Source organism: Doryrhamphus excisus, chromosome 16 (genome assembly GCF_030265055.1).
Source record: "Doryrhamphus excisus isolate RoL2022-K1 chromosome 16, RoL_Dexc_1.0, whole genome shotgun sequence".
Classification (NCBI taxonomy): domain Eukaryota; kingdom Metazoa; phylum Chordata; class Actinopteri; order Syngnathiformes; family Syngnathidae; genus Doryrhamphus; species Doryrhamphus excisus.
In genome coordinates, this window is record NC_080481.1 from 3287292 (window position 1) to 3300655 (window position 13364).

Below are 13364 nucleotides of genomic sequence, written 5' to 3' on the forward strand. Positions count from 1 at the left end.
AGGTGCTAGCATGATGACTGTTAGCATGTTAGCATTTAAGCTAATTTGCTCATGTTTAAAGGCAAATACACACATGCATGATGCAGGGACGTTATAGGACATCCTTGGCAGTTTCTAAACTTGAGGCTCTCTTGCTAGGTGCTAGCATGTTAGCCGTTAGCATGTTAACATTTAAGCTAATTTACTCATGTCTAAAGGCAAATACACACATGGCATGATGTAGGGAGGTTATAGGACAACCTTGGCACTTTCTAAACTTGAGGGTCTCTTGCTAGGTGCTAGCATGATAACTGTTAGCATGTTAGCATTTAAGCTAATTTACTCACGTTCAAAGGCATATACACACATGGCATGATATAGGGAGGTTGAAGGACAACCTTGGCACTTTGTAAACTTGAAACTCTCTTGCTAGGTGCTAGCATGTTAGCCGTTGCATGTTAGCATTTAAGCTAATTTACTCATGTCTAAAGGCAAATACACACATGGCATGATGTAGGGAGGTTATAGGACACCCTTGGCACTTTATAAACTTGAGACTCTCTTGTTAGGTGCTAGCATGATGACTGTTAGCATGTTAGCATTTAAGCTAATTTGCTCATGTTTAAAGGCAAATACACACATGCATGATGCAGGGACGTTATAGGACATCCTTGGCACTTTCTAAACTTGAGGCTCTCTTGCTAGGTGCTAGCATAATGGCTGTTAGCATGTTAGCATTTAAGCTAATTTACTCACGTTTAAAGGCAAATACACACATGACATGATGTGGGGAGGTTATAGGACAACCTTGGCAGTTTCTAAACTTAAGGCCCTCTTGCTAGGTGCTAGCATGGTAGCCGTTAGCATGTTAGCATTTAAGCTAATTTACTCATGTCGACAGGCAAATGCACACATGACATGATGTAGGGAGGTTATAGGGCAACCTTGGCACTTTCTAAACTTGAGGCCCTCATGCTAGGTGCTAGCATGGTAGCCGTTAGCACGTTAGCATTTAAGCTAATTTACTCATGTCTAAAGGCAAATACACATATGGCATGATGTAGGGAGGTTATAGGACAACCTTGGCACTTTCTAAACTTGAGGCTCTCTTGCTAGGTGCTAGCATGGCGACTGTTAGCATATTAGCATTTAAGCTAATTTACTCACATTTGAAGGCAAATACACACATGGCATGATATAGGGAGGTTAAAGGACAACCTTGGCACTTTCTAAACTTGAGGCTCTCTTGCTAGGTGCTAGCATGATGACTGTTAGCATGTTAGCATTTAAGCTAATTTACTCACATTTAAAGGCAAATACACACATGGCATGATGTCGGGAGGTTATAGGACAACCTTGGCACTTTCTAAACTTCAGGTCCTCTTGCTAGGTGCTAGCATGGTAGCCGTTAGCATGTTAGCATTTAAGCTAATTTACTCATGTCTAAAGGAAAATATACACATGACATGATGTAGGGAGGTTATAGGACAACCTTGGCACTTTGTAAACTTGAAACCCTCTTGCTAGGTGCTAGCATGATGACTGTTAGCATGTTAGCATTTAAGCTAATTTGCTCACGTTTAAAGGCAAATACACACATGGCATGATGTAGGGAGGTGATAGGACAACCTTGGCACTTTCTAAACTTGAGGCTCTCTTGCTAGGTGCTAGCATAATGACTGTTAGCGTGTTAGCATATAAGCTAATTTACTCACGTTTAAAGGCAAATACACACATGGCATGATGTGGGGAGGTTATAGGACAACCTTGGCAGTTTGTAAACTTAAGGCCCTCTTGCTAGGTGCTAGCATGGTAGCCGTTAGCATGTTAGCATTTAAGCTAATTTACTCATGTCTACAGGCAAATGCACACATGACATGATGTAGGGAGGTTATAGGAAACCTTGGCACTTTCTAAACTTGGGACTCTCTTGCTAGGTGCTAGCATGATGACTGTTAGCATGTTAGCATTTAAGCTAATTTGCTCATGTTTAAAGGCAAATACACACATGCATGATGCAGGGACGTCATAGGACATCCTTGGCAGTTTCTAAACTTGAGGCTGTCTTGCTAGGTGCTAGCATGTTAGCCGTTAGCATGTTAGCATTTAAGCTAATTTACTTATGTCTAAAGGCAAATACACACATGGCATGATGTAGGGAGGTTATAGGACAACCTTGGCACTTTCTAAACTTGAGGCTCTTTTGCTAAGTGCTAGCATGGTAGCCGTTAGCATGTTAGCATTTAAGCTAATTTACTCATGTCTAAAGCCAAATACACACATGGCATGATGTAGGGAGGTTATAGGACAACCTTGGCACTTTCTCAACTTGATGCTCTCTTGCTAGGTGCTAGCATGGTAGCCGTTAGCATGTTAGCATTTAAGCTAATTTACTCATGTCTTCAGGCAAATACACATATGGCATGGTGTAGGGAGGTTATAGGACAACCTTGGCACTTTATAAACTTGAGGCTCTCTTGCTAGGTGCTAGCATAATGATTGTTAGCATGTTAGCATTTGAGCTAATTTACTCATATTTAAAGGCAAATACACACATGGCATGATGTAGGGAGGTTATAGGACAACCTTGGCACTTTCTAAACTTGAGGCTCTCTTGCTAGGTGCTAGCATAATGATTGTTAGCATGTTAGCATTTAAGCTAATTTATTCATGTCTATAGGCAAATACACACATGGCATGATGTAGGGAGGTTATAGGACAACCTTGGCACTTTCTAAACTTGAGGCTCTCTTGCTAGGTGCTAGCATGATAACTGTTAGCATGTTAGCATTTAAGCTAATTTACTCACGTTTAAAGGCAAATACACACATGGCATGATGTAGGGAGGTTATCGGACAACCTTGGCACTTTCTAAACTTGAGGCTCTCTTGCTAGGTGCTAGCATAATGATTGTTAGCATGTTAGCATTTAAGCTAATTTACTCAAGTTTAAAGGCAATTACACACTTGGCATGATGTGGGGACACTATGGGACTGCATCAACTTTTTCCGTACTTGAGGCTTTCTTGCTAGGTGCTATCGCGGTAGCCGTTGGCCCACCGGGCCCGAGGTTCACAGCACAGGTGGCCAGTCCATCAAAATTTCCGCGGGAATTTTCTAGTTATTCTTATATCTTAATCTTCCACTTTTTGTGCGCGTAATGCGGCCAAAACCGCAAGAAGGACTCCCACACATGTTACACCGTCGGAATCGTGACGCTCGGGACTACAGCGGTATTTATTTTTTGGAACGTTTCGTGTAACCATGGCGGCGCTATTTGCGATAGAAAAAAAAATCGGCCACTAGATTAGGTACACCATTCTATTTTTAGAACAGCCGCATTCCAGAGAAAACGAGAATTTACAGACTTTTCACAGCCTTGTAGCTCAGCCATACGGCCACGTAGAAACGTGGTTGATGGCTCATTTTTTAGATAAACTTCTGAACTCTCTCTGTGGCTAAATGCTAATTGCTAGCATGTTAGCATGTTAGCATTTAAGCTAATTTACTCATGTTTAAAGGCAAATACACCCATGGCATGATGCAGGGAGGTTCTAGGACAACCTTGGCAGTTTCTAAACTTGAGGCTCTCTTGCTAGGTGCTAGCATGGACCCGTTAGCATGTTAGCATTTAAGCTAATTTACTCACGTTTAAAGGCAATTGCACACATGACATGATGTAGGGAGGTTATAGGACAACCTTAGCAGTTTCTAAACTTGAGGCTCTCTTGCTAGGTGCTAGCATGGTAGCCGTTAGCATGTTAGCATTTAAGCTAATTTACTCATGTCTAAAGGCAAATACACATATGGCATGGTGTAGGGAGGTTACAGGACAACCTTGGCACTTTCTAAACTTGAGGCTCTCTTGCTAGGTGCTAGCATAATGATTGTTAGCATGTTAGCATTTAAGCTAATTTACTCACGTTTAAAGGCAAATACACACATGACATGATGCAGGGACGTTATAGGACATCCTTGGCAGTTTCTAAACTTGAGGCTGTCTTGCTCGGTGCTAGCATGTTAGCCGTTAGCATGTTAGCATTTAAGCTAATTTGCTCATGTCTAAAGGCAAATACACACATGGCATGATGTAGGGAGGTTATAGGACAACCTTGGCACTTTCTCAACTTGATGCTCTCTTGCTAGGTGCTAGCATGGTAGCCGTTAGCATGTTAGCATTTAAGCTAATTTACTCATGTCTTCAGGCAAATACACATATGGCATGGTGTAGGGAGGTTATAGGACAACCTTGGCACTTTCTAAACTTGAGGCTGTCTTGCTAGGTGCTAGCATAATGATTGTTGGCATGTTAGCATTTAAGCTAATTTACTCACGTTTAAAGGCAAATATACACATGGCATGATGTAGGGAGGTTATAGGACAACCTTGGCAGTTTCTAAACTTGAGGGTCTCTTGCTAGGTGCTAGCATGATAACTGTTAGCATGTTAGCATTTAAGCTAATTTACTCATGTTTAAAGGCAAATACACACATGGCATGATATAGGGAGGTTGATGGACAACCTTGGCACTTTGTAAACTTGAAACTCTCTTGCTAGGTGCTAGCATGTTAGCCGTTAGCATGTTAGCGTTTAAGCTAATTTACTCATGTCTAAAGGCAAATACACACATGGCATGATGTAGGGAGGTTATAGGACAACCTTGGCACTTTCTAAACTTGGGACTCTCTTGCTAGGTGCTAGCATGATGCCTGTTAGCATGTTAGCATTTAAGCTAATTTGCTCTTGTTTAAAGGCAAATACCCACATGCATGATGCAGGGACGTTATAGGACAACCTTGGCACTTTCTAAACTTGAGGCTCTCTTGCTAGGTGCTAGCATGACGACTGTTAGCATGTTAGCATTTAAGCTAATTTACTCACGTTTAAAGGCAAATATACACATGACATGATGTGGGGAGGTTATAGGACAACCTTGGTAGTTTCTAAACTTGAGGCTGTCTTGCTAGGTGCTAGCATGTTAGCCGTTAGCATGTTAGCATTTAAGCTAATTTACTCATGTCTAAAGGCAAATACACACATGGCATGATGTAGGGATGTTATAGGACAACCTTGGCACTTTCTAAACTTGGGACTCTCTTGCTAGGTGCTAGCATGATGACTGTTAGCATGTTAGCATTTAAGCTAATTTGCTCATGTTTAAAGGCAAATACACATATGCATGATGCAGGGACGTTATAGGACATCCTTGGCAGTTTCTAAACTTGAGGCTGTCTTGCTAGGTGCTAGCATGTTAGCCGTTAGCATGTTAGCATTTAAGCTAATTTACTCATGTCTAAAGGCAAATACACACATGGCATGATGTAGGGAGGTTATAGGACAACCTTGGCACTTTCTAAACTTGAGGGTCTCTTGCTAGGTGCTAGCATGATAACTGTTAGCATGTTAGCATTTAAGCTAATTTACTCACGTTTAAAGGCATATACACACATGGCATGATATAGGGAGGTTGAAAGACAACCTTGGCACTTTGTAAACTTGAAACTCTCTTGCTAGGTGATAGCATGTTAGCCGTTAGCATGTTAGCATTTAAGCTAATTTACTCATGTCTAAAGGCAAATACACACATGGCATGATGTAGGGAGGTTATAGGACACCCTTGGCACTTTCTAAACTTGGGACTCTCTTGCTAGGTGCTAGCATGATGACTGTTAGCATGTTAGCATTTAAGCTAATTTGCTCATGTTTAAAGGCAAATACACACATGCATGATGCAGGGACGTTATAGGACATCCTTGGCACTTTCTAAACTTGAGGCTCTCTTGCTAGGTGCTAGCATAATGACTGTTAGCGTGTTAGCATATAAGCTAATTTACTCACGTTTAAAGGCAAATACACAAATGGCATGATGTGGGGAGGTTATAGGACAACCTTGGCAGTTTCTAAACTTAAGGCCCTCTTGCTAGGTGCTAGCATGGTAGCCGTTAGCATGTTAGCATTTAAGCTACTTTACTCATGTCTACAGGCAAATGCACACATGACATGATGTAGGGAGGTTATAGGACAACCTTGGCACTTTCTAAACTTGAGGCCCTCTTGCTAGGTGCTAGCATGGTAGCCGTTAGCACGTTAGCATTTAAGCTAATTTACTCATGTCTAAAGGCAAATACACACATGGCATGATGTAGGGAGGTTATAGGACAACCTTTGCACTTTCTAAACTTGAGGCTCTCTTGCTAGGTGCTAGCATAATGATTGTTAGCATGTTAGCATTTAAGCTAATTTATTCACGTTTAAAGGCAAATACACACATGCATGATGCAGGGACGTCATAGGACATCCTTGGCAGTTTCTAAACTTAAGGCTGTCTTGCTCGGTGCTAGCATGTTAGCAATTAAGCTAATTTACTCATGTCTAAAGGCAAATACACACATGGCATGATGTCGGGTGGTTATCGGACAACCTTGGCACTTTCTAAACTTGAGGGTCTCTTGCTAGGTGCTAGCATGATAACTGTTAGCATGTTAGCATTTAAGCTAATTTACTCATGTTTAAAGGCAAATACACCCATGGCATGATGCAGGGAGGTTATAGGACAACCTTTGTAGTTTCTAAACTTGAGGCCATCTTGCTAGGTGCTAGCATGTTAGCCGTTAGCATGTTAGCATTTAAGCTAATTTACTCATGTTTAAAGGCAAATACACACATGGCATGATGTAGGGAGGTTATTGGACAACCTTGGCACTTTCTGAACTTGAGGCTCTCTTGCTAGGTGCTAGCATGACGACTGTTAGCATGTTAGCATTTAAGCTAATTTACTCACATTTAAAGGCAAATACACACATGGCATGATGTGGGGAGGTTATAGGAACACCTTGGCACTTTCTAAACTTGAGGCCCTCTTGCTAGGTGCTAGCATGATAACTGTTAGCATGTTAGCATTTAAGCTAATTTACTCATGCCTAAAGGCTACTAAGCACATGTCATGATGTGGGGAGGTTATAGGACAACCTTGGTACTTTCTAAACTCGAGGCCCTCTTGCTAGGTGCTAGCATGATAACTGTTAGCATGTTAGCATTTTAGCTAATTTACTCATGTCTAAAGGAAAATACACACATGGCATGATGTGGGGACACTGTAGGACTGCCCCAAACTTTTCAGGACCTGAGGCTAATTTGCTACGTGTTAGCACGGTTGCCGTTATCATGTTAGCATTTTAGCTAATTTAATCACATTTAAAGGCAAATACACACTTGGCATGATGTGGGGACACTATGGGACTGCATCAACCTTTTCCGTACTTGAGGTTTTTTTGCTAGGTGCTACCGCGGTAGCCGTTGGCACACCGGGCCCGAGGTTCACAGCACAGGTGGCCAGTCCATCAAAATTTCCGCGGGAATTTTCTAGTTATTATTATATCTTAATCTTCCCTTTTTTGCGCGCGTAATGCGGCCAAAACCGCAAGAAGGACCCCCACACATGTTACACCGTCGGAATCGTGACGCTCGGGACTACAGCGGTATTTATTTTTTGGAACGTTTTGTGTAACCATGGCGACGCTATTAACCGAAACGTTCAAAAATGGGCCAGTTGATTAGGTACAGAATTCTATTTTTAGAACAGCCGCATTCCAGAGAAAACGAGAATTTACAGACATTTCACAGCCTTGTAGGTCAGCCATACGGCCACGTAGAAACGTGGTTGATGGCTCATTTTTTAGATAAACTTCTGAACTCTCTCTGTGGCTAAATGCTAATTGTTAGCATGTTAGCATGTTAGCATTTAAGCTAATTTACTCATGTTTAAAGGCAAATACACCCATGGCATGATGCAGGGAGGTTCTAGGACAACCTTGGCAGTTTCTAAACTTGAGGCTCTCTTGCTAGGTGCTAGCATGGACCCGTTAGCATGTTAGCATTTAAGCTAATTTTCTCACGTTTAAAGGCAATTGCACACATGGCATGATGTAGGGAGGTTATAGGACAACCTTGGTAGTTTCTAAACTTGAGGCTGTCTTGCTAGGTGCTAGCATGTTAGCCGTTAGCATGTTAGCATTTAAGCTAATTGACTCATGTCTGAAGGCAAATACACACATGGCATGATTTAGGGAGGTTATAGGACAACCTTGGCACTTTCTAAAGTTGGGACTCTCTTGCTAGGTGCTAGCATAATGATTGTTAGCATGTTAGCACTTAAGCTAATTTACTCACGTTTAAAGGCAAATACACACATGGCATGATGTGGGGAGGTTATAGGACAACCTTGGCACTTTCTAAACTTGGGACTCTCTTGCTAGGTGCTAGCATGATGACTGTTAGCATGTTAGCATTTAAGCTAATTTGCTTATGTTTAAAGGCAAATACACACATGCATGATGCAGGGACGTTATAGGACAACCTTGGCAGTTTCTAAACTTGAGGCTGTCTTGCTAGGTGCTAGCATGTTAGCCGTTAGCATGTTAGCATTTAAGCTAATTTGCTAATGTCTAAAGGCAAATACACAGATGGCATGATGTAGGGAGGTTATAGGACAACCTTGGCACTTTCTAAAGTTGGGACTCTCTTGCTAGGTGCTAGCATGATGACTGTTAGCATGTTAGCATTTAAGCTAATTTGCTCATGTTTAAAGGCAAATACACACATGCATGATGCAGGGACGTTATTGGACATCCTTTGCAGTTTCTAAACTTGAGGCTGTCTTGCTATATGGTAGCATGTTAGCCGTTAGCATGTTAGCATTTAAGCTAATTTGCTCATGTCTAAAGGCAAATACACACATGGCATGATGTAAGGAGGTTATAGGACAACCTTGGCACTTTCTAAACTTAAGACTCTCTTGCTAGGTGCTAGCATGATGGCTGTTAGCATGTTAGCATTTAAGCTAATTTGCTAATGTTTAAAGGCAAATACACACATGCATGATGCAGGGACGTTATAGGACATCCTTGGCAGTTTCTAAACTTGAGGCTGTCTTGCTAGGTGCTAGCATGTTAGCCGTTAGCATGTTAGCATTTAAGCTAATTTACTCATGTCTAAAGGCAAATACACACATGGCATGATGTAGGGAGGTTATAGGACAACCTTGGCACTTTTTAAATTTGAGGCTCTCTTGCTAGGTGCTAGCATGAAAACTGTTAGCATGTTAAGATTTAAGCTAATTTACTCATGCCTAAAGGCTACTAAGCACATGTCATGATGTGGGGAGGTTATAGGACAACCTTGGCACTTTCTAAACTTGGGACTCTCTTGCTAGGTGATAGCATCATGACTGTTAGCGTGTTAGCATTTAAGCTAATTTGCTCATGTCTAAAGGCAAATACACACATGGCATTATGTGGGGAGGTTATAGGACAACCTCGGCACTTTCTAAACTTGAGGCTCTCTTGCTAGGTGCTAACATGATGACTGTTAGCATGTTAGCATTTAAGCTAATTTACTCATGTCTAAAGGATAATACACACATGACATGACTTAGGAAGGTTATAGGACAACCTTGGCACTTTCTAAACTTGAGGCTCTCTTTCTAGGTGCTAGCATGATAACTGTTAGCATGTTAGCATTTAAGCTAATTTACTCACGTTTAAAGGCAAATACACACATGGCATGATATTGGGAGGTTATAGGACAACCTTGGCACTTTTTAAACTTGAGGCTCTCTTGCTAGGTGCTAGCACGACAACTGTTAGCATGTTAGCATTTAAGCTAATTTACTCATGTCTAAAGGCAAATACACACATGGCATGATGTCGGGAGGTTATAGGACAACCTTGGCACTTTCTAAACTTGGGACTCTCTTGCTAGGTGCTAGCATGATGACTGTTAGCATGTTAGCATTTAAGCTAATTTACTCACATTTAAAGGCAAATACACACATGGCATGATGTAGGGAGGTTATAGGACAACCTTGGCACTTAATAAACTTGAGGCTCTCTTGCAAGTTGCTAGCACAACGATTGTTAGCATGTTAGCATTTAAGCTAATTTACTCAAGTTTAAAGGCAATTACACACTTGGCATGATGTGGGGACACTATGGGACTGCATCAACTTTTTCCGTACTTGAGGCTTTCTTGCTAGGTGCTACCTCGGTAGCCGTTGGCCCACCGGGCCCGAGGTTCACAGCACAGGTGGCCAGTCCATCAAAATTTCCGCGGGAATTTTCTAGTTAATCATTAATTTTCCTGATGACAGGTAGTGTTTCCCTGCCGTTACGCATTATACGCGTTATCTATTGCTGCAGTGCTAAGAACGAACAGTTGCTTTAATCCGTCTCCTTGCTGCTCCAGGTGACGACGAGCTGTCCACGCCCTCCCATGATGCATCAGGGCTGGAGGAAGTGATGGAACAGCTCAACCACTCCTTCCCTCATAGCCAAGGTTTGGAGAACATTCCGCCTCGTAGCTCTCCCCCTTCAAACTCCTGCTTTTCGTTTCCTCCCTTTCTTTGACTGATACTTCCTCGTCTTCTTTCCTTACTTTTCCCTGTGAGCCAGGAGGGAGACGGGGACACCAATGAGAGGTCAGTGACTCCCTTAATTGTCTGGGTTTTGCCCCTTTAAAAAAAATATATGTGGTGTTCTACACCGGCCACTAGGTGTCAGTCATGTTAACATTGATAAGACAGTAACCAGCAGGAAGTTCTGTAGAGAACAGGAAGTTCTCACAACAGGCACAACAATTCTGAACGCAGACTACTGTTGCGGCCGTAACACGCATTAAACTAAAACTCAATTCTGAACACCTGACATCACTTCCTGTCCGCCACCAACTCGGCCCCCCTTGAACACATTCACAGCAACACAGCAGCACAAGTCTTATTTGGGGCTCATATGAATTGATCTCTTATTATGTCTACTATTTTAGGTAATACGAGTGTAAAGGCGACTATAGGGGTGTTATATTATGTCAAGAGGGCCCTAATTATGTTTTTTTATGCTCTATGAAAAAATTCCATTTTATAAATAAAGAATTCACGTTATTCACGGTCGGGCCTGGAACTAAGGATTTCTATATATTGGATTTACTATACTGCCTTTATTTTAGGAGGGTCGCGGGGGTGCTGGAGCCTATCCCAGCTGACTTCGGGCGAGAGGCGGGGTACACCATGAACTGGTGGCCTGCCAATCACAGGGCACATATAGACAAACAACCATTCACACTCACATTCATACCTATGGACAATTTGGAGTCGCCAATTAACCTAGCATGTTTTGGGAATGTGGGAGGAAACCGGAGTATCCGGAGAAAACCCACGCATGCACGGGAATGAGTTGAATGAAAAAAATACAATTTTGAATTGAATTGAACAAACATAACAATATTTGACACACTAGTCAACATTTCCCAAAGGAATTCCATGTATTTGTGGCGGTAGCAGGCGTCACACACAAATAACGCCCACACAACGCCCATACAAATTAATCTGCATATTTTTCCACATGTTGCTATATGTCTCATTCACTCGCAAAGGTAGATTTTATTTGTTAGTTAATCTCCAATTCTTGCTTCCTTGATCCGACAGGTTTGTTCTCCAACCTCTGTCCCTCCTCGGGTCCCAGCATCGGGAGTTTGTTCCACATGGCAGACGATCTGGGCCGCGCCATGGAGTCCCTGGTCAGCGTCATGACGGACGAGCCGAGCGGGAACCAGGCACCGTCCTTCTGATCCACCCCTCCATCCCTACTGCATGCTTTTCTAGACAAAAGAGCTGGATTGGATGACAAACAGAATTTAAAAATGTCTATTTTTGTCAATGTGGTTCCGGCAAAAGATGTGTTCAAATACAAAAAAAAAAAAGAATCTGTAGATTTGGGTAGTTTCTTAAACCGTCCTGAGGTTTTTAAACTTCTATGCAATTGTATAAAAAGAGATTTTTTTGGAGGTGGGTGGGGGGCAAAAACAAAAAAAAAACATGTGTGTTTAGCGTGCATCACTTTGTAACCAGCAGAAATTACATTTGTATCCAAAAAAAAAGAATGATTGTAATAATACATTTATTATAATGTCTTTATATAACAGCGTACGATACTGTTAAGGTAATGCAGGCATCCTGGAACTTTACAGTACGTTGTGTGCGTGTGTGCTTTTGTGTGTGTGTGTGTGTGTGTGTGTGTGTGTGTGTTGGTGGGCCCTCTCCATCATCCATATGTTACTGCATAATTAATAATACGTCTCCCTTAACTAGGTTTTTAATCTCAGGACGTGTCGGTGTAAAATATGTAAGCGTTTCCAACGTGTGTTGGATGGGAATTGATTTCAAACCACACACCCCCCCCCCAACCACCCCTCCTCGCCACACTCGCGGTGCAGCCAAAAATAACACAACACGTAACACATGTGGAGCAAATAATGTAACTGCACCGCATTGACTATGCAGGTGTCAAAATAAATACTTATACACTAATAGACATGCAAAACATTACTATTGCATATTCGTTTATAACCCGCAAAGCATGCTGGGTAACTTCTGGTTCCGACATAGCCATTAACGAGGTTGTAATTGAGTGTAAAATAGTATTGTTTTAATGTCTGTGTTGATGCCGGTGTAGTCTGTTCAGTTAGTTTAATTGGCGGTCGCAAATATGCTAGGATCTACTGCAATTAGCCAAATAAAAACGTGCACACGTTCTTACACTGGCACATTTTCCGGTACATGTTGCACACTGGGATTTTATTGAATATCATTTAGTCTATTTTAACTACTGTAAGATTTGTTTTCATTGAGGCTGCTGCTCAAACACAACTCATATTTACAGGGAAATTATTTAATGCTTCAAACCTGACTTGATTCAAATCAATGGGAGGTTGTTTCTCCGCTGTCGGAATCCTATTAACACAGGGGTGTCCAAAGGGTGACCTGGGGGCCAATTTTGGCCTGCAGCTTGTTTTATATTGGCCCTCATCTTTAATGCACAAAAATGCATCACTTTGGACACCACTGCTTGATCGGATGCCCAAATTGGAATCTTGACTTTTGTGTATCCATTTGTGAGAAAGTTTGTGTATTTTTTGATGTGTGGGGTTACTGCTATGCTAGCATGTGTGGCTAAATGAAATCCACGTCACCAGTGAAAGAAGGGTGATATATACACACGCACAAACACACTCACTTGTGTGCGGTTGTTTTGGTTGTCGCTGCATGCATGACCTGCCATCATTTTTGCTTTCTGACACTGTATTGGTTTGTCATCGCTAACGTAAGCCTGCGGCATTCTCGCACCTTTTGTCGCAGACAAAACATTAACACGTCACAGCAGATCAAACGCCACCAAATATATGCCTTACTACTGTATTATAAAAATGCTTTACTGTACATCAATAAAGCACGCAGTTATGTTGATGTCTGATGTCTGTTTATTTTAAAATCATGACTATTTATAGGTGAGCCTCATATGTTACACTGCAGTCATTTATATAAATTTATATAAATTA

The 13364-nt window shown here is 41.7% G+C and overlaps 1 protein-coding gene across 18 annotated transcripts in view; it reads left to right on the top strand.

The window, feature by feature from the left end:
• The window catches only part of dmd (dystrophin), a 198192-nt gene extending 184920 nt beyond the window's left edge, over positions 1–13272 (top strand). For 17 of the 18 annotated variants that reach the window (XM_058052496.1, XM_058052506.1, XM_058052498.1 and 14 more), the window contains 2 exons: positions 10221–10310; positions 11455–13272. In XM_058052496.1, coding sequence (XP_057908479.1) covers positions 10221–10310; positions 11455–11597 — 233 coding nt within the window. In that variant the 3' untranslated portion in view covers positions 11598–13272. Of the gene's footprint in view, positions 1–10220; positions 10311–10426; positions 10453–11454 lie in introns of all 18 variants that reach the window. The other variant, XM_058052500.1, reaches the window with a different exon arrangement.
• The last annotated feature ends 92 nt before the right edge of the window (positions 13273–13364 follow it).